The sequence below is a fragment of the Amaranthus tricolor genome, chromosome 3 (assembly GCF_026212465.1).
Source record: "Amaranthus tricolor cultivar Red isolate AtriRed21 chromosome 3, ASM2621246v1, whole genome shotgun sequence".
NCBI classification, from domain to species: Eukaryota; Viridiplantae; Streptophyta; class Magnoliopsida; order Caryophyllales; family Amaranthaceae; genus Amaranthus; species Amaranthus tricolor.
Window position 1 is genome coordinate 3,265,710 of NC_080049.1, and position 23,516 is coordinate 3,289,225.

The 23,516-nt window shown below is 29.9% G+C and overlaps 1 protein-coding gene across 4 annotated transcripts; it reads right to left on the bottom strand.

Moving 5' to 3' along the window:
* Positions 1-1,386: 1,386 nt before the first annotated feature.
* Positions 1,387-15,944, bottom strand: LOC130809165 (disease resistance protein SUMM2-like). 4 transcript variants are annotated; one of them, XM_057674823.1, is made up of 2 exons: positions 15,786-15,944; positions 1,387-4,324 (listed from the first exon to the last, which is right to left on the bottom strand). In XM_057674823.1, exons 1-2 carry the CDS (start codon positions 15,792-15,794, stop codon positions 1,580-1,582), a joined length of 2,754 nt encoding a protein of 917 aa, XP_057530806.1. In that variant the 5' UTR covers positions 15,795-15,944; the 3' UTR covers positions 1,387-1,579. The 4 variants fall into 4 exon arrangements, with proteins under 4 accessions (XP_057530806.1, XP_057530804.1, XP_057530805.1 ...); XM_057674821.1 differs by having other exon boundaries at positions 1,387-4,339; positions 15,786-15,918; XM_057674822.1 differs by lacking the exon at positions 15,786-15,944 and adding an exon at positions 11,463-11,619.
* Between the last annotated feature and the right edge of the window lie 7,572 nt (positions 15,945-23,516).

Consider the following 23,516-nt stretch of genomic DNA (forward strand, 5'->3'; position numbering starts at 1 on the left):
TTAGACACCTCAAATAATTTGAAAGAAATTAATTGAAAATTTAGAATTTATGTGTTTGTCACCCAAAGGGGTTGACGTTTGGTTATGTTACCCAAAGGGGTTAACGATTGGTTTGGATTATTATAATTATTGTTCCCATGACAGTTTTGGATTATTACGGTCACCATGGGGGTATGCATACTTTAGCCTTTAGCGACCCGAACAGGACGGGCAACGTCTTAGGTCGGTGGTTGCCTTGGGATTAGCTCTCCCAAGTGTACTCCTCCAAAAACATTTGAATTTGTACTTGAACGACCCGAACAGGACGGGCAACGTTACAAGTTGGAATTATCTAATGATGAATGGTTTGTACTTGAACGACCCGAACAGGACGGGCAACGTTACAAGTTGGGTTTCATTAATAATAAATGTATTAGAGCCTATGCATGCTAGGATGAACAATTTGCTTGTTTTCAACCTGATTGATAATTGTATGATGTCTCTGACGTGTATTGGTTTGTTTCTTTGGAACCTACTATGTGTTGTCTTACGACGACTAGTAGGTTGATTGCAGGTGGGGTCTGGAGTGAGATCTTGACGTAGAACCCGTAATAAGCAAGACTATGTATTATCTTTTATATTAGATTATGAATAGACAGAATCTCTGTAATTAATGTAACAAAAGAGATAGTTTCTTTTCGCTTCCGCTATTTCAATTAGTTTGTTTAGAGGCCTCTAGGCTCTCGAGTTGTACGTTAGAGTTTCCGCTGACTTATTATCTTTCACATTGGTCTTGTTTTCTGTTTATCTATATTTCTTTATCGACGGAACGTTGACGGTCCTAGAGAAAAGTCTTCTCTAGAGTCCAAAAAGGTGAATCGGAATTTGTATTTTCATATGGATTTCCGGATCACTTAAACCGGACCGTTACATTTATAGTATATTTCTTGATTATTTATATCTAGATTTCATTTTCTTGAGTAAAAAATGTTTTAATATAGTTACTAAATATAATAGAATTGACATTTATTTATTAGTGGAAAATATTCTAAATATTCACACTGGCCCATAAATAGAGGAGACTAGGGGCGTTCAAATTGATTTTCAAATCGATTCAAATATTTAGTTTTTCGGATAGTAAAAATCATGATCTAGTACCGGTTCGAATAAACGGGAAATCCGATTTACCTTAGATCGTATATTGGATATCAAATTTCGATTTTATCAAAATTCTTATTTTTTTTATCTTTTATTGTTTGAAAAAATAATTTTGGCAATACGATTTGATGTTCAGGAGGCTAAATTAATTAAAAATTGCAATTTAATGGAATTTAATTGTAGTTGAGAATTGAAAAAATAAATAAAATAAATATTGAAATTGAAAAATAAATAAATAAATGCAACAAGTTTATGGCAATGTTTTGAATATCATCACTTTGAGATGTAAAACATCACTCAAATCCAAGATTTTCTATGAAAAATTCAAGTTCATAATCACACCTTCCAACAGTAATATATTACTTGACAAACTTAGTTTCAAATAATATGTTAATCTAAAATACAATATCTGCTATTACTTCACAACGTACATACTTGAAAATTAAGAAAGGGAGAGTGATAAAGCTGCATCCCATTCGAGAATTTCATTGATTTTATGAGAAATCTGGGTAACATTTAGGGGTTCATACTGCTGAAAGATCTCCCAAAATTCTGCATCTTTGGAAATGGAAGCTAATGTAGACGGTGATGCAGGGCATATTATGTGTTTTATATCATTCAACACCCGCAACTCTGGACATTCATCTATGTAGAGTACCCTTTTTTTATAATAAAAAACAATTAGCCCCTCATATATGCAGTGCAACTTTGGTAGGCAATTTAAAAGTAGTAGTTCTAATCTAGGAATAGAAAGAACAAGATTGGGTAGAGTACCGTTGTTTGATTCAAATATACGCTCCAATAAATCACAATTACTCACCATTAAGGAGCGCAAGTTGGGGAGGTTCCAATGCTTGCTGAATGGAAACATCTCCTTTAGTTTTGGACATTTGAATATATGTAGAACTTCAAGTTGGAAAAAGGAGCAGCTACAGAATTCTACTATCCTTGTCAAATCAGACGACTCATCGATTTGTAATTTTTGAAGGCTATCTAGTTGTTGCGTCCCGGTAAATATATATTCTAACCCTATACATTCTGTTATGATAACCTGGTTTACCAAGGAGGGGGAAATATCTGTCAATGCTCTTTTCCCCTTTATATTACATTCGTCAATTAAAAGCACCTCAATTGAAGTAGGAAGTAGACTTGTCTCCTCTCCAAATTCTACACCTGTGATACACACCATCCTCTCACTTTCTTGATATCCTGTAAGCCACGATATTCTATTGAATGGACTATCGTTGACATCAAAATGATCATGTGATGTAAGCCAGAACCTGTAGCAACTTAAATGATGTAAACGTTGTATAAGCCCATTAAAACCAGTCATATCATCATTTATAATCCAACGGCAGTATACCTTCTCTAGCTTCTCTAATCTTTCTATTCCTCTCACATTTTCTTCAAGCTTGTAGTTGCGATCCAAGTCCAACACTCTTAGATTTGTAAGCTTTTCCAGTGATGGCAAATAAGTTAGCTCCGAACAGCCATGAAGTAAGAGTGCCCTTAAATTTTCCAACTTTGAAATACCTTCTGGCACCCTTTTAATTTTAGTATTACACAAATCAAGAATTTTAAGAGCCCTCATATGATCAAAGAAAGATTCTGGGATCTTCGTTAAAGAAGTGTGATCAAGCTTGAGCACTGTGAGATTTGGAGTCCGAGGTGCCATACCATATGGAATCACTGTGATGTCATAATTGTCGCTCAGTGAGACTTTCACTAGATCTCGACTCCATAATCCTTCTTCTGGTACTTCCTGCAATTGTTTTCCTGATTTTACTAGAAAACGTGGACAACAATTTGTGATCGAAATAGCCATTTCTCTCACCGCATCATGCATCTTCACACAGTCATCTCTAGCATATTCCAATAAGCATGAGTTTTTTAGTTTTTCTAAGATGTCATGGCCTTTGTACTTTTTCTCTAACCTGCTCCCTTTATCATCCAACATTCCTTCCATAATCCAATACTCTATTAAAGCTTCATTAAATATAAATAAATCTTCTGGATATAGCACACAACTTAAGAAACACTGTTTTAGAAGCTCATTATTGAGGCGATCATAGCTGAATTTTAGTTTCTGAAGCACCTTTTCATCCATGTCTTCATGCACCCTACTTGGATTTTTCAACTCAGCTAAAGCATTTTTCCACACTAGCACGTCAAAAACGCCTATCATACTACGAGCTATGACAATGGTTGCAAGCGGCAAACACGCACACTCCTTAGCCACTAATTTTGCTATTTCTTGGCCCTCAAAACAAAGATCATCATAAGTCTCGAGCTTGTTCTTAAACAAATCCCATGCCTCATGCTCTGAAAGAACTTGAACTCGAATGACATAATTCTTACACCCCGTCATTCGGCACACGTCTTCTTTTCTAGTGCTAAGGATGATGTTAATCTTACATCCATTCTCTTTATTTGGAATGCCAATAGAACTCAATTGAAACTTTTCCCACACATCATCAAGAAAAAGCACCACATTCTTCTTCATCATGACAAAAGAATGATGTAATTCAGAAGCTCTCTTATCAGTATGTACCTTACTAGAAAGCTCTACACCAATCTCTTTTGCAACTTTTTCCTGTAACATGTACAAATTGCAATCACTTGAAACTGTTACCCAAATAACACGCCCTGATTTGTAATCACCCAGTAGCTGATTGTATATGTTTTTCATGAGCGTGGTCTTCCCTATACCTCCCATACCAAGAACCCCAATTGAATATGCTAAAGGATGATCATCAAGCCATTCTCGAATCATTCGAACATTTTTCTGGAAAAGCTCACCATACAATGGTTCGGGATAAAATGGCACTTCCTTAGTCTTAGGATCATCGAGTACCAAACCATTTGGAAAGTCACTCACCTGAAAAAGATCATCAACCTCTTTTGTCATTACGTTTATGCGATCATTGAGTTGCATATTGGTGAAAAACCCTCTTGATTTCTGGAATTCGTCCACAATACTTTCAAACTTAGATCTTTTGAGTTTGTAAGTATCCAACCAATCAATAACTTCTTGTCTTTTTCTTTTCCCAGCTTGTAACTCAGCTTGATTACATTCTGCACAAATATCATCTTTTCGTGCAGTTAGTCTCTTCATCTTCTCTTCCAGGGTCTCTAACTTTTGTACCACAATGGAGTCGTTCAAAGAACCCAATTTCGGGAGTAGCCCCTGATTCATATGATACTAGTAAGTATCCAGCCAAAGCATGTTACAATAATTATTAGAAAAGCTAAGGTAAACAATAGCAATACACTTTCTTCGTCCCACCAATTTTGCCCCAATGGCAATTAAGAAAAATGAGTAAAGTAATATTTCATGGGAAAGTAGAGACATACGTAAATGTCATCGGAAATCTTTTGTTAAATATATGGATGAATGTTAAAAATAGTTATTTTGGATCTTCGCTAAATTAAAAATAAGGATAATTTGATGAGACAATATAAAAGAAAGAAAGTAAGACAAAACTGATTTTTTTTTATATTCTTTACATTTTTTTGTTTGGTTTTCCGTTTTCTCTTTCCCTATCTTTCTTTTTTTTTCTGATTTCTCTGTTCATCTTCCTTCTTCTTGCTTTCTTCGTTCTTTCCCTTCCTTCATCATGTCTGTTACTACTAATAATCCCACCAGCAACGTTCTTGATTCTATTCAAGATCCGGTTTCACCATATTACCTTCACCCAAGCGACTCTCAGCTTTTGTTGGTCCCTATTCCGTTCAACGGCACCGGCTTTAACGATTGGAAACGATCCGTCACCATCACTCTTTCTTCCAAAAATAAACTAGCTTTCATCAATGGTCAGATTCCACAACCTCTTCCTTCCGATCCTACCTTCAAATCCTGGGAAAGGATCAACAGTACAATCATCTCATGGTTCATGAAAGTTCTTGATCCTCAGATTGCACGAAGTGTTTTGTATTTTCCTACTGCGCAAGCCATCTGGCAAAATCTTGAAGAAAGATTTGGGGTAACTTCCGGAACTCAGATCTACTCCCTCACCCAACAAATCTTTGCCATTGATCAAGGCTCCGATTGTCTTTCAGCGTATTTTACCAAAATCAAAATGTTGTGGGACGAATTCGACGCTTCATATCCCATACCCACTTGTTCTTGCAACAATTGCAATTGTGGAATCAACACCAAACTTCTTCAAATGAGAGAAGAACAGCGCTTAATTCTTTTCCTCATGAAACTTAACCCTACCTATAAAACCATCAGAGGAAACATTCTTATGCAACAACCTCTTCCCAGTATTTCCCATGCTTATCGTCTTATCATGCAAGAAGAAAACCATTCCGATTTAATCTCCCATACTAATCCAACCATTACAGAAGAAATTGGACTTTCTGCTGTCCATAAACAAAAGTTTTACAATCATCCCAATAAAGTTCCTTCCAAACCTAATTTTTTAGGCAATTATAACAACAACCCAAGAAAAACTACTCCCTTCTGCAATTACTGTAAGAAACAAGGTCATACCAAAGAGTCTTGTTACAAATTACATGGCTTTCCTAATGCTTCTACAAAGGATAATTGGAACAAAAGAAAGATTGCTGCAACGACTCAACACGAAAGTTCTACCAACCTTACTGTTGATCAATACAATAAACTTCTTTCCCTTCTTAATCCAAATAATCCTCCACCCGTTTCAACTGATGATAACAATGAAGACAACAATTGTCTCCTAGCAGGTAATTCATGTTTTCTTGCTATAACTAAGTGTTCTTGGATTATTGATAGTGGGGCTACCAATCACATGTGTTGTGACCTATCTTTGTTTTCTTCTTACATTTCTATCCCCTCTAACACTAATAATATTATCACCATTCCAAATGGCACTACTGTTAAAATCGCACACAAAGGCACAATTGTTTTAGGACAACATCTTACTCTTCACAATGTTCTTCATGTTCCTACATTTCACTTTAATTTGATTTCTGTAACCAAATTATGTCAAGATATGAATTGTTCCCTTATTTTTTCCAATTCTCATTGTTCTGTTCAGGGCCCTTCTCTGAGCAAGCCAATTTTGCTTGGTAAACTTGTTCAAGGCCTCTATCATCTTGTTGACCAACCTCACAAATCCAATCAACAACATTTTAGAGTACCTTCTAATTCCATATGTTGTATGGCTTCAGAAATTGAACACACAAAGCTTTGGCATCTCAGGCTTGGTCATGCTCCATTTCCTGTCATCAAGCACCTTTTTCCTTCTTTGAATGTCTCTACTTGCATACGTACTTGTCTCTGTAACATTTGTCCTTCTGCAAGACAAAATAGATCCCCCTTCCCTCATAGTACTATTAAAACTACTCATGCTTTTCATTTGCTTCACATGGATGTTTGGGGACCTTATAAGCATCCCACATATAACAACTGCAATTCTTTTCTAACAATTGTTGATGATTTCACCAGGATCACATGGATTTTTTTGTTAAAAACCAGATCTCAGGTTCCTATTTTATTTGAGCACTTTTATTCTTATGTTGCAACACAATTCCACACACACATCCAAGGAGTCAGGACTGATAATGCTCCTGAACTCTCTGAAGGTAAAATCAAACAATTTTATCATGATAAAGGAATCAATAACTACAAATCTTGCACTTACACTCCTCAGCAAAATGGTGTTGTGGAAAGAAAACACAAACACCTCCTAGAGACTGCTAGGGCTCTATATTTCCAATCCAAACTCCCTATTAAGTTTTGGGGAGAATGTGTTTTAACTGCTGCACACATCATTAACAGGTTACCTCTTCAAAGTTTGAACAATATATCTCCATATCAAAAATTATTTGGCATTAAACCTAATTTAGAACACTTGAAATGTTTTGGTTGTTTGTGTTATGCTTCTAATATCTCACCACACAGAGCAAAGTTTGATACAAGAGCCACTCCCTGTATATTCATTGGCTATCCTACTAACCAAAAAGCCTACAAACTTTATGATCTTAATACACACAAAATCATCATTTCAAGAGATGTATATTTCTATGAAAAACACTATCCCTATCATATAAATTCAGATACAACTAACACTCAACCACATTACCCATTCTTTTTACCTATATCTACCAATAATGACTTTCCTGTAACTGATATTTTTGATACTCCTATTTTTTCTGATCACAAGCTTTCAAGTACAACCAATCTCAAGCAGGTAAACTCTGATATTCCTACTCCCAACATTATTGATTTATCTCACAGTATCAACACATCTCCTGCTCCCATCAGACAATCCAATAGACATACCAAAGTCCCACAATATCTTTCAGATTATATTTGTAATAATGCTTCATGTATAGCTAACCATTGGTGTACCAACATGTCTTGTACTGCTTTCATCAATCCTAAACAGAGCCTTATGGCTCACATTTCTTATGATAATGAGCCACCTACATACAAAATTGCTTCTCAAGATCCCAAATGGGTTCATGCTATGCAACAAGAACTACAAGCTCTAATTGCTAACAACACTTGGGTACTGGTTGACCTCCCTGCTCATAAGAAACCAATTGGGAATAAATGGGTATACAAGACCAAGTTTCATGCTGATGGTACAATTGAAAGGCACAAAGCCAGGTTAGTTGCTAAAGGATACAATCAAAAATATGGAATTGATTATGCTGAAACGTTCTCTCCTGTAATTAAAATGGCTACCATCAGAAGTATACTCACCATTGCTACTCACCATAAATGGAAAATCTTCCAACTTGATGTGAACAATGCTTTTCTTCATGGTGACTTACATGAAGAAATTTACATGAAAGTTCCAGATGGGTTTCCAAATCCAAACAATCAGGTATGTTTACTCAAAAAAATCCATATATGGTCTGAAACAAGCATCCAGACAATGGTTTCAAAAATTACAAGTTTCTTTAACAACTCAAAACTTCATTCAATCAAAGAATGACTACAGCCTCTTCATAAAGAAGGATGGCCATCATATTACTATTCTTGCTGTTTATGTAGATGATATCATTGTTACTGGTAATGATGCTAAAAGTATTTCTCAAATAAAGAATTATCTTCATGATACCTTCAGTATTAAGGATTTAGGAATTTTGCATTATTTTTTGGGCTTGGAAGTTGTTTATTTTGATGCAGGAATAATCCTTTCTCAAACCAAATTCACTCAAGATCTCCTTAAAGAATCCAAACTAACCACATTCAAACATGTTGTTACTCCCCTGCCACACAACCTTCACCTAACAAATGATCAGGGCATACCTTATGATGATCCAAGTTACTACAGGACCATGGTTGGCAAATTAAACTTTCTTACAAACACAAGACCTGATTTAGCCTTCACTGTCCAATACCTCAGCCAATTTATGCAAAATCCTCGTACTCCTCATGTTGCTGCCCTACACCACACCCTGAATTATGTTCACTCCACAGCAAATCAAGGCATCAATATCAAAGGATCCACTCAATTACAACTTCAAGCATATTCTGATTCTGATTGGGCATCTTGTCCCAATACCAGAAGGTCCATTACTGGATATATATTGTTATTGGGCTCATCTCCCATCAGCTGGAAATCTAAGAAACAAAGCACAGTCTCAAGATCATCAAGTGAGGCTGAATACAGAGCCATGGCATCTGCAGCAAGTGAAGTCACATGGTTAGTCAGGCTACTGGAAGAACTTCAAGTGCCATCTCTAAAGCCTGTCCTTCTTCATTGTGACAACATAAGTGCCATCCACATTGCTAAGAATCCAGTCTTCCATGAAAGAACAAAACACATCGATATCGACTGCCACTTCACAAGGGACAAAGTATTGGAAGGACTTCTTCAGCTCACTTATCTCCCTACTCAGAACCAGTTAGCTGACGTTCTAACTAAAATCTTGCCTTCCAATCAACATCAGCACTTAATAAGCAAACTCGGCATGACAACCATCCCTAGTTTGAGGGGGGGTGTTAACAATATTGCATATACCGACTCTACCCTTCCTCACACTATAAATACTTCCTCTTAACATTGTTTTTTATTTTCAATTTCATTTAGTTTTTATCTTCTCAAAATATATATGAGAGGACATTTTCTTCTACTTTGTATATTTTTGTAATTGATGAATCATATTATCAATAATAATTTTGATCTCTTTTTCATTCACTATTTTTATTCTTTTCTTCACATATGAATTGGACTACTAAAATCAACAGGGAGTAGCCCCTGATTCATATGATACTAGTAAGTATCCAGCCAAAGCATGTTACAATAATTATTAGAAAAGCTAAGGTAAACAATAGCAATACACTTTCTTCGTCCCACCAATTTTGCCCCAATGGCAATTAAGAAAAATGAGTAAAGTAATATTTCATGGGAAAGTAGAGACATACGTAAATGTCATCGGAAATCTTTTGTTAAATATATGGATGAATGTTAAAAATAGTTATTTTGGATCTTCGCTAAATTAAAAATAAGGATAATTTGATGAGACAATATAAAAGAAAGAAAGTAAGACAAAATTGTAGAACAGGGGAAGTATGAAACATATTCAATACTTCTTTTTATTATCCATTTACTTTTAGTACTCTATTTAATATATTTTTTATTTTTACATTTTTCTAATTGTATATAATTAAAAATTATAAATACCTGAAAATAACATTTATATTGAAATGAATAAAACAAGATTTCACTTGACTATATTTTAATTTAAAGATTAAAAATATAATATATATTAAAAGTGATTAATCAATGGAATCCAAAAAACAAATGCGACAAATACATTCAATAGTAGAGAATAATAATTTGATTCTTCATTCACATTTTGTATTGCATACAAGGAAAAATAATGCGTGGCACATTTTTTGCAAAATTAGTTGTCAGAATAAAAATTATTATTTTTAATATTTTAAAGTACTTAAATTTTTTATTTATTAAGTTTATAATTATTCAATTTAATTTATTAATTAAATTTTAATAGTAACATAAAAAAGTGAATTGAATATTAGTCATGAGAAAATTACCTAAGTAGAAATGACAATAATTAAATACCAAAACAAAAAATCAGCCCATTGCAAAATATCGAATGATGCAAAAAACATATAAAAATTTGCTTCTAAAAATTCAACCTATTAACCGTCTGGAGCGGGCCAACGTTTCATTTATTCATGAGAGATTGAACATTTTGCTCATTTTTGTAAAGAAAGAGCTTCTTGATTGACTATCAAAAGGATTTGATATATATAGTAATATCAAAAGGAGAAGGTCTTAGTAAATAAAGGTTATTTGTGATGTTAAAAAATCAACCTTATGTGGTAGGATTTAATATGGTGAGAATTCTGTTGTTTTAATTTATCTTTTTTTTATTTAATTTATTATATTAATTTTGTTTTTCTTGTGGTGATTTACAAATCACAGTGATTGATTAGGAATTTTTGATTATAAAAGTAAATATCAAATGGATGATTAAAATCCAACTAAACGTTGAAAAGAAAGACTATTTAAACAAAAAAAAAAACACATAGAAATGCCTTTTAAATTAAATTCATAAGATTTAAGTTCAACACTACTATTTATATTTAAGTTTTTTTTTGTTTTATGGAAAAATCTATTATACTATCTTAAATAGGAGTCTATCCCATTCCAACCCATATAAATATCTTAAATCAAATAGCAGATCTACTTGTGATTCACTTTTGGTTTTCAAAACTGGCTTTAGATCTTATCATGCCAAGAGAAGGCACATAGCATATTCACCTTTTTTTTTTTATTATTTTTATTTTTATTTTTATTTTTTTAATAAACATGGCATATTTAGCTAAGTTTTTAATTCTTGAAGAATTAAGATCATTTTAGATTATGCGAATCGGACCGACATCATTCAAGCATCAATATTAATCGCTCCACATTAATTATAAAACCAGCAACAGCCAACATATACACAGTCTATTAGTAACAAAAAAATAAAAAACAATGAAAAAAGAATTAATATTACAAAAAGTACATATTAAAGTTCTTATAAGATTTGAAACGCGGTCAAAATAGATCCGACCAATCGACCTTGTAATCGAACTCGATTTAAATAGACTTTCAAATGAATTTAAAATTAGGTAAACATCAATATGAACACAAGACCCGATCTTAAATCGACCCAAAACTTGTGACCTAAAATTAATCCGATGACCTAAATAAATACCTCTATAAATCCCACCTTGATAAATTTAACTCATATACATCATATATCTATGAAACTCATGTTTGAATTTCTCCTTTAAGCATAAAATATACCAAACTTAATCAATAAAATAGAAGAATGAATGTTATGAGAGCAACAGAACATAAATAACATACCTCAGCCATTAAAAAATTGCAGTGTGAGACCACTGAAGTATAAATAAAGAAAAAAGAAGACAATTAGAAATAATACCAAAAGACAACTCAATATAGAGAAGGAAAGAGAAGGAAGTATATGAAAAAGAGAACTCAATATTGCAGTGTTTTTATAGAGAAGGTAAGAGAAGGAAGATTAATTAGGAATGAAAAATAACTTTTTTTTTATTTGAAAATAGATCCTACCAAAAAATATTTTTCTTTTGTTATTATTCTATTTGAAATTATTCTACTTATTTTATTTCTTTCATATTTGAAATAAACCGTATAATGTCATCCAAATAATAAAATTGTAAAATAGTTAATTACTTTTTTGTCCTTTTAATTTAACATCATTAAGAAAGTGAGATATTATTAAGCAAAAAATGAATATTTGAAAAATAAATAAATATAGAGATTAAATTATATCAATAAAAATTAGATAAATTAAAATACATGAATAATATTAAAATGAAGTGGTGAGTGTATTTCTAAAAATAAAAATAATATACAAAATAAAAAAATAACTTTAAATAAAATATAACTAAATAACGTATAAGGGAGCACTTATGGTCATCGGTCAAAAAGTTTAATCGATGATGATATTATTTCCCAATATTTTCTGTGATCTTTCCATAAAAAATCCTTGAAGAAGTCAATTACATTTTCATCAAAGAGAATAAAACATAATTTTAAAGAGAACCACATTAAATCTTGTCTTATGTATTTATTTATTATTTTCATTTATCATTAACTTGCATTAGTTGTTTTCTAAACTTAGAGGCAACATAAACATCCAACTTAAACTTTATATTGTGATCCTTGAGTGATCTGAGGCAAACGTTTCTTCTTTTAAAGACTATTTTTATTTTTTTTATTTGAAACAATAGTTCCTACCAAAAAATTTTTTTATTTGAATGTAGACTAGTAAATATTTTAAATGTCTTCAATACAATAAAACGGTAAAATAGTTAGGCATTTTTAAGAAAAGGTGAAAATTTAGTAAAAATTAAGTAAAGAAAAATTACATTGTATAAATAAATTTTAAAAAGAATTAAAATATATAAATGTGATTAAAAAAATAGTATGTTATTTCCAAAAAAATAATATATCCTTTTAACAAAATATAAAATGAGAAAATCAACACAAAATAAAAATACGTTAAAATTATAGCAAATGAGGGAGTCGTTATATGGTCATCGGTGAAACTTCTTTCGTCTTTCCATGCAAGTTGATTTTTGAGTGCTAAACTTATTTGACGTTTGATGGTGAAGTCATTGTCGTCATCAACTTTTAAATACAAAAATTATAAAAAGTTAATATTGTGAGAGTATGCGATTAGACGATTTAAATAAGATCTCACTTGACTATATTTTTTCTTACATATTGGTCGCAATATATAAAATAAGATTGAACAATAAATAGTGTCAATAATAAAAATGTAGCGAGTATTTCAGAACAGAGAAAGTACGTGTATATATATATATATATATATATATATATATATATATATATATATATATATATATATATATATATATATATATATATATATATATATATATATGATCAAATAAGAAAGATTTTAAAATGAGAAGGATGAGAAGAATTTTTGTTTGATTTTGTTTTGTTACTATATATACAAAAAAGGATACTATATTATAAATTAAGAACATTTTAAAAAATTATTTTATAGTTACTTTTCTATGTAACATAGTTACTTTTACAATTAGGTGTTTTTGGCTCAATCATGATTCATGACCATATATTTTTTTATTTTAGTGAAATTAAAGGTGTAGGATCCTTCTTACCCTTCTCATTTTCAACCCATTTTCATTGGATCCCTCCTATATATATATATATATATATATATATATATATATATATATATATATATATATATATATATATATATATATATATATATATATAATTGCACGCTTTTTTAGACTATTTTAGGCCGTCTATAGAAAACTTACCTGTAACTTTGATTTAAACATTACTCAAAATCAGCGGAATGATATTTAAATATAAACTAATTAAAATAAATAAACATGTCAAACCAACTTATAATGGAATTATTATGTTGATTCATTCACTGTTTTCTCCGTCTATTATACTTGCAAATAATAGTTACATTTTCTTATGTAAATATCTCTATCACTTAAATATTTTTAAAACAAAAATAATAAGAGAAAACACCACAACATGACTTTCAAGTTAGAATACTTAAAAGACTTTTCAAAGTTGACTAACTTTATTCACTTGCTAAAAAGTCTTTATCCACATAGTTCCCACTTAAATAGTATGTAACTTTTTATTTCAAAAATAGAATTAAGTAATTTATTAGAATATAAAGAAATATAAATATCATTGCACATAATTTTAGATTGGACTAAGACTATAAAACAATTTACCCATAAATTTGTTTAAATATTAGTAATATGTTAGGGTTTGCAACACATTGCCTAAATTTCCTACACAAAAACTTAGACGAGATCATCCCAAGTTTAGATGAAGTGTAGGCCGGGCCATTTCACGTGCGTGTAACAATATTTTAATTTTTGGACATTTATCAATTTTGACTTGAAAGGTATTAATAATGAAAATTGATACCTTTAAAGTCAAAATTGATAAAATTGATATCTTTCAGGTTAAAATTAATATCTTTTAAGATCAAAAATGATAAATGTCCAGAATATGAAAAAAAAAATGTCCAGATTGTTACATGCGCGAATTGAACCAGCCCAAATTGACGGTCTCATTTAGAGGCCGTCTCGTCCAAGACCAACTGAATTTCCTAACCATCCATATTTAGAAAATATAAGATTACGAATAAAAAGGCCGTAATTATATAGCCCAATCTAATAGTTAATCTTAGTCCAATAAAATATACTTATGCGTAATGTTTTAGGATTTGGAAAACAGATGACAGATCCAAAAGGAATTGGGTATGCTAAAAGAGTTCAAAAAGTCAAAAATTTGGCAATTATTATTGTTTAAATCAGTTAATTGTCAATTAATGCCCGATTGCCATAAAGAAATATGATAAATATATAAAGCCAAGAATTATCAAATACTCCTTGTTTGAATGAGAAATAAATTTGGGCTATTTTTTTTAAAAAAATGTAATTAAATTATTAAATAATAAAAAGTACCAACATTATTTTATGTGTGATGCTTTCCTAAATATATTTAGTGATTGCCTGAAAGGTCACATCACATGCATAAATCTTTGACACTAAAGTTAAATATATTAATTTATGTACTCAAATACAATATTTAATAATTTATTATTGTTTTCGTGATTTCTCTTTTTTTTTTTTTTGTATCTAATTGGGTTAAAATTTACTCATGGGCATGGCTGAAAAGTATGCAAAAGTGAGTATCGTCGAACTGCTCATATGCTCACTCGAAATTGGCGTCATTAGAGTAGAACATGTATTTTCCAGCAGGTCTTAGTAATCAACTTGAAGACCCCACACTATATTATATTTCCACTTATTCTGTTATTCATTTTAAGTGTCTTATTTTCTTATTGGATTAAGTCACCTTAAACATCTCATTTTTAATTTCTCTTTCGTTCTTTTATATTTGTCCACTCTATATTTTATACATATTTTTAGCTAATTTTAAGTCTTAATATCTCTGATTACACATCATGAAAAATTATAAAAATTATATATTAAAAAACTTTACATCAAGAAAAATTTAATAACATTTCACAAGAATATCTTTTTTTCAATATATAATTTAAAATTCTAATTTAATTGCTCCACATTAATATTAATCGCTCCACATTAATTATAAAACCAGCAACAGCCAACATATACACAGTCTATTAGTAACAAAAAAATAAAAAACAATGAAAAAAGAATTAATATTACAAAAAGTACATATTAAAGTTCTTATAAGATTTGAAACGCGGTCAAAATAGATCCGACCAATCGACCTTGTAATCGAACTCGATTTAAATAGACTTTCAAATTAATTTAAAATTAGGTAAACATCAATATGAACACAAGACCCGATCTTAAATCGACCCAAAACTTGTGACCCAAAATTAATCCGATGAACTAAATAAATACCTCTATAAATCCCACCTTGATAAATTAAACTCATATACATCATATATCTATGAAACTCATGTTTGAATTTCTCCTTTAAGCATAAAATATACCAAACTTAATCAATAAAATAGAAGAATGAATGTTATGAGAGCAACAGAACACATTGACAAAGAAATGAATGTTCTAAATTTTCATGAAATTACAATACTGCATTTTTATAGAAAGAATAACATACCTGAGCCATTAAAAAATTGCAGTCTGAGACCACTGAAGTATAAATAAAGAAAGAATAAATGTAAAGAGAAGCCAATTAGAAATAATACCAAAAGAAAACTCAATATAGAGAAGGAAAGAGAAGGAAGTATATGAATATGAGTAGTGTTTGAAGTGTGTTTTTATAGAAACATTAATTAGGAATGAAAAATAACTTCTTTTTTTTATTTGAAAATAGATCCTACCAAAATATTTTTCTTTTGTTATTATTCTATTTGAAATTATTCTACTTATTTTATTTCTTTCATATTTGAAATAAACCGTTATAATGTCATCCAAACAATAAAATTGTAAAATAGTTAATTACTTTTTTGTCCTCTTAATTTAACATCATTAAAAAAAGTGAGATATTATTAAAAAAATGAATATTTGAAAAATAAATAAATATACAGATTAAATTATATCAATAAAAATTAGATAAATTAAAATACATGAATAATATTAGAATACAGTGATGAGTGTATTTCTAAAAACAAAAATAATACTCCCTCCTATTCAGCTGAACTGTCTCATTTGACTTTTCACACTTGCCGAGGCAACATTTTAACTCTTAATATCTCAAATTATGCTTAATTAAAAATTATAAAAAGTTGATATTAATAATCCTTGTATTGAGACAAATCAAACAAGATCCCATATGACTATGTTTTAACTTATAGATTAAGAGTAAAATACAAATTAAGAGTGATAAGTGAATAGTGCCAAAAAAAAAAAGGGACAATTCAGCTGAATAGGAGGTAGTATACAAAATAAAAAAATAACTTTAAATAAAAAATAACTAAATAACGTATAAGGGAGCACTTATGGTCATCGGTCAAAAAGTTGTATTGATAATGATTTATGAATCATGATGTAATTTCCCTGAAACTTCCATGAAAGTTGATTTTTGAGTCGTCATCTACTTTTTACATAATTTTGATAATTTTTATATTGAACCGATTCAAATAAAATCTCACTTGACTATTATTTTTTACATATTAGTCGCAATATATAAAATAGAATTGAACAATGAATAGTGTCAATAATAAAAATGTAGCGACTATTTCAGAACGGAGGAAGTTTATATATATATATATATATATATATATATATATATATATATATATATATATATATATATATATATATATATATATATATATATATATATATATATATATATATATATATATATATATATATATATATATATATATATATATATATATATATATATATATATATATATATATATATATATATATATATATATATATATATATTAATGCACACTTTTTTAGACTAATTTAGATCGTTTATAGAAAACTTACCTGTAACTTTGATTTAAACATTACTCAAAATCAGCGAAATGATATTTGAATATAAACTAATTAAATTAAATAAACATGTCAAACCAACTTGTAATGGAATTATTAAGTTGATTCATTCACTGTTTTCTCCGTCTATCATACTTGCAAATAATAGTTACATTTTCTTATATAAATATCTGTATCACTTAAATATTTCAAAAACAAAAATAATAGGAGATAACACCACAACATGACTTACAAGTTAGAATACTTAAAAGACTTATCAAAGTTGACTAACTTTATTCACTTGCTAAAAAGTCTTTATCCACATAGTTCCCACTTAAATAGTATGTACCTTTTTATTTCAAAAATAGAATTAAGTAATTTATTAGAATATAAAGAAATATAAATATCATTGCACATAATTTTAGAGTGGACTAAGACGATAAAACAATCGACCCATAAATTTGATTTAAACATTAGAAACATTAGTAATATGTTAGTGTTTGCAACACATTCCCTAAATTTCCTACACAAAAACTTAGACGAGATTATCGCAAGTTTAAATGAAGTGTGGGCCGGGCCATTTCACGTGCGTGTAACAATATTTTAATTTTTTGGGCATTTATCAATTTTGACGTGAAAGGTATTAATATTGAAAATTCATACCTTTAAGGTCAAATTTGATAAAATTGATACCTTTTAAGTCAAAATTGATAAAATTGATACCTTTTAGGTCAAAATTGATACCTTTTAAGATTAAAAATGAAAAATGTCCAGAACATAAAAAACAATTTTCAGATTGTTACATGCGCGAATTGAACCAGCCCAAATTGACGGTCTCATTATGAGGCCGTCTTGTCCAAGACCAACTGAATTTCCTAACCATCCGTATTTAGAAAATATAAGCTTACGAATAAAAAGGCCGTAATTATATAGCCCAATCAAATAGTTAGTCTTAGTCCAATACAATATACTTATGCGTAATCTTTTAGGATTTGGAAAACAAATGGCGGATTCAAAAGGAATTGGGTAAGCTAAAAGAGTTCAAAAAGTCAAAAATTTGGCAATTATTATTGTTTAAATCATTAAATTTGTCAATTAATGCCCGATTGCCATAAAGAAATATGATAAATATATAAAGCCAAGAATTATCAAATACTCCTTGTTTGAATGAGAAATTTAAATTTGGGCTATTTTTTAAAAAAATGGTAATTAAATTATTAAATAATAAAAAGTACCAGAATTATTTTATGTGTGATGCTTTCCTAAATTTATTTAGTAATTGCCTGAAATGTCACATGCATAAATCCTTCACACTAAAATTAAATATATTAATTTATGTAATCAAATACAGTATTTAATAATTAAGGCTTTGGTATTATTGTTTTCGTGATTTCTCAACATACAATTTTTTTTGTATCTAATTGGGTTAAAATTTACTCATGGGCATGGTTGAAAAGTATGCAAAAGTGAGTTTCGTCGCAACTGCTCATATGCTCACTGGAAATTGGCGTCTTGACTTCGTTTACTCTACAGTGTCATTAGAGTAGAAAATATATTTTCCAGCGGGTCTTAGTAATCAACTTGAAGACCCCACACTATATTATATTTCCTCGTATTCATCTTAAGGAGCCGTTTAGTTCGCACAAGGGAATCAGAATGGTATGAGGAAAGGGAATGAAGGAGAAAGGAATGGATTTCCCTACTTTAGCCTAGCCGTTTGGCTGTGTTCAGGAAACGGAATGAACTGCTCATTGATTCCCTTTGTGACTGTTTGGTTCAAGTTAAGGAATCAAATTATGAGTTTTTAAATTCTTTTATATTTTTTTCAAAAATAACTAGTTATTATATGATAAACTTAAAAAACTTATTTAAAAAAAAAATATTATTAACCTGTATCATCTTTTCCTATAATATGAAGAAAAAAAAAACATAACTCTAAATAATATCTTTCTAGCTCCATTAATTATAAATAATCACTTGTTTCTAGATCAAAATTCATACCAAAAGTGTTCTAGTAAGACCCAAGTCTTTGCCAATAGTCCTTTTTAGATAAAGTTCATGCCAAAAGTAGTAGTTTGTGAACAACACCTAATTCAAAATCATACATGAAACCACAACATAAGATTTAAGCATTACCATTTTCAATTCCTCCAAGAAGACTCTTAACATAAGCACCTTTTCAAAGCGTCGGGACACTTTGAAAATATCATGAGCTTATTTGGTTGTGTGGTTAGAATGTTAGCCACTTCAAAAACTTGGTTAGGAGTGACACCTTCTAAATTGAAAGAGAGTAGTTCCTCTAGCACTTACTCAGTCTTTTCAACTATTTTTTGCTCTCTTTCATTCGCACGCTGTTCACGATCGTCAGTGTGTGCCATCACATTTGCCATAGTGGAAAGATGAACATTCATGTCTTTCATGAATGCTTATAAGCTAGTCAATTCATTAGAACTTCCAGCACCACCATTTCCTCTCTTACTTCTTTTAGAAGTTTTTTCAGTCTTCATCTTTTTTGCAGGAGGAGAAGTGACAGTTTGAGTGGCATTACCACTAGCAGCAACTCCCTCATCATCACTTGAATCAAGTGTAACCTGTGGAGGGGCAACATTTTGCAAATTCTTGATTGCTTCAACATAATCTTCAGCTGGTTTTCCAGTAATCCTTGCCATAAACATTCATGAGTTCATGAAAGTGCGGAAATGAAACTCCATACAAGTTTTTGCAATTTGGATGATTCTGAAAGACAAAAAAATGCTCAAAATGATCAAATATACAACATCATCAAACTATCTCAAACATAATTAAAATTACCTTACAAAGGTTATCATACCTTGCAAAACTCGTCATAAACAGCCCGGTCCACAAAAACCATTTTTTTTTCATCATCCCAAATGAATCCACTTGTATTTAACATTTGAGAAATAGCCCTAAACTTGGCTCCTAATGAGTTCTACAAAACAAACAATAGCACTTTAAATTATGTAATAGTCTCTCTATTTTATCTCAAATTAAAGTGTTGATTTTTTATTTACCTTGAAATATTTCCATCTTTCATCGTTGCAATCCTCTTGTATTGGTGTTGGTTTCTTAAGATGTAACTTTAAGATTGCTAACAAACAAGCATGAAATTGTCTACTAATAGTTTCACCACTTCTATAAAAATGTGCACCCATCATTCTATTTTTCTTATGGTGAGCTAATGTGTATAAGAAACCCGCAACCATCTCTTCCAAACATGTGTTTCTTGTTTCATTTAATCCACCAATATCTCTAACCATCTCTAAAAGTACACCAAATGTGTATTGATTTATACGAAGATAGTTCCTACACAAATTGTCACTTTCTCTAATCATTCTATTCAAGTTGTACATTCTCATTTTTCTTCTAGTTTTTTTATCAAGCTTAAGATAATGGGAATCGTATATAGTTTTTCTCATCGAGTACCACATCAAATGTAGCAACACAACACAATTTATCATACTAATTATGAACCGAATAAAGTCTCAATTTCTCTTCCTTTTCAAAGAAATACCAATGCGAGCCATTTTCTGTAGAAAAGAACATCAATAACACCATATCATTGACTAGTTTACATATTATACTCAAGATATATAAAGTAAGCTTTTGCATCTACTAAACCAACAATCAAGTAAGCTTTCTCCAATACTAACACTTGTATAACATTTTTCATGTAGCAAATCTTTAATCATTAAGAAATCAATGAATCCAATTAAACCCATCAAAATACAATTAAGCAACAAAACTATGTAGAACATCAAAGACTCAAATGTTAGTATAACTCATAAAAACAAAAAGAACAGAACTTTGACATAATGGATTGATTAAAATACACCCCATCACAATAAACACAATACAACACCTTAAAAATTATCATAAAACAAAAAAGATTATATTGGGTTGAGAAAATACCAGAAAAACTACAGATTATGGAAATATGAATTGTGGGTTCTATTTCTTCACTCCTTTATTGAATTTTTTGTGGGTTTTTTGTGTTCAAAATAAAAAATAAAAACTGGGTTTTTTTTTCCTTTTGGGTGGTTGGTAAATTATCATCATCTCCCTCATACTACTATCTATCATTTGCTCTGTAATGTATTACTTAATGGGTTGATGCATAAACTTCCAGCAATTCATCAATGGCGACAGCAGAAATTACATGAATTTCAATTCATCAAAAAAGCAGTAGAAATTAGAAAAAAGAGTAAAGAGAAAAGAGATTCAAATCAGCAGTAGTAGAAGAATAACTTACATTTGACAATGGCGGTAGGAAAGTTGAGATTGAGGAGAAGAATGCTACGAAATGTGGTAGATTTGGATTGAAGAATGACAATGGCGGCAGGAAAGTCGAGATTTGGATTTGAACAATGGCAGCACGCGCAACAACTTGAGGGAGGAGCCGTGAGGAAGAGAGGAGAACTTGAGGGAGGAGGGGGACGGCTGTCTGTAGGGTTTGAGAGGATAGAGTGATGGGTAATGAAGTGGGGAATGAGAATGAAAAAGTCTTGGGGAGGGTGGGGAATGAGGGGACAATACTTTTGGGTAAACACAAAAATAAAAAAGGGGGGAAGTAAATGATAGAAAGTGGCAAACAAACAACAACAAAGGGAATTGAGTCTGTTCATTCCCTTTCCCTTTGATTATTACACCCAACCAAACAGCCCCTTAAGTGTCTTATTTTTTTATTGGATCAAGTCACTTTAAATATCTCATTTTTAATTTCTCTTTCGTTCTTTTATATTTGTCCACTTTACCTTTTACACATATTTTTTAGCTAATTTTAAGCTTTAATATCTCTGATTACACATCATGAAAAATTATAAAAATTATATATTAAAAAATTTTACATCAAGACAAATCTAATAACATCTCACATGAATATTTTTTTTTCAATATATACTTTAAAATTCTAATTTAATTGCTCCCTCTTAAAGTTGGTGATGTAGCTCAAAGATGGTGAACCACCTTAAATCTTATCTTTATTTTTATTTATCATTAACTTACATTAATTGTTTCCTAAACTTAGACGCAATATAAACATTCAACTTAAACTTTATATTTGTGATCCTTGAGTGAGGCAAACGTTTCTCCTTTTAAAGAATATTTATATTTTTTTTATTTGAAACAATAGTTCCTACCAAATATTTTTTTTATTTGAATGTAGACTAGTAAAGATTTTAAATGTCTTCAATACAATAATCGGTAAAATAGTTAGGCATTTTTAAGAAAAGGTGAATATTTAGTAAAAATTAAGTAAAGAAAAATTACATTGTATAAATAAATTGTAAAAAGAATTAAAATATATAAATGTGATTAAAAAATAGTATGTTATTTCCAAAAAAATAATATATCCTTTTAAGAAAATATAAAACAAGAAAATCAACTCAAAATAAAAATACGTTAAAATTATAGCAAATGAGGGAGTCGTTATATGGTCATCGGTAAAAAAGTTGTATTGATAATGATTTATGAATCATGATGTAATTTCCCTGAAACTTCCATGAAAGTTGATTTATGAGTGCTCAACTTATTTGACGTTTAATGGTGAAGTCATTGTCGTCATCAACTTTTTACGCATAATTTTTATATTGAACTATATAAATGTAAAAATTATAAAAAGTTAATATTATGAAAATATGCGATTAGACGATTTAAATAAGATCTCACTTAATTATATTTTTTTCTTACACATTAGTCGCAATATATAAAATAAGATTGAACAATGAATAGTGTCAATAATAAAAATGTAGCGAGCATTTCAGAATGGATAAAGTGTTATATATATATATATATATATATATATATATATATATATATATATATATATATATATATATGTATATATATATATATATATATATATTAAAGGATCAAACAAGAAGGATTTTAAGATGAGAAGGATGAGAAGGATTTTTGTTTGATTTTGTTTTGATACTATATATACAAAAAATGATACTATATTATAAATTAAGAACATTTTAAAAAATTATTTTATAGTTACTTTTCTATGTAACATAGTTACTTTTACAATTATGTGTTTTTGCCTCAATCATGACCATAGATTTTTTTTATTTTAGTGAAATCAAAGGTGTGGAGTCCTTCTTACCCTTCTCATTTTCAACCCTTCTCATTGGCAACCCTTCTCATTAGATCCCTCTCATATATATATATATATATATATATATATATATATATATATATATATATATATATATATATATATATATATATATATATATGTATGTATATATGATTGCACACTTTTTTAGACTATTTCACACTTTTTTAGACTATTTTAGGCCGTCTATAAAAAACTTAGTTGTAACTTTGATTTAAACATTACTCAAAATCAGCGCAATGATATTTAAATATAAACTAAT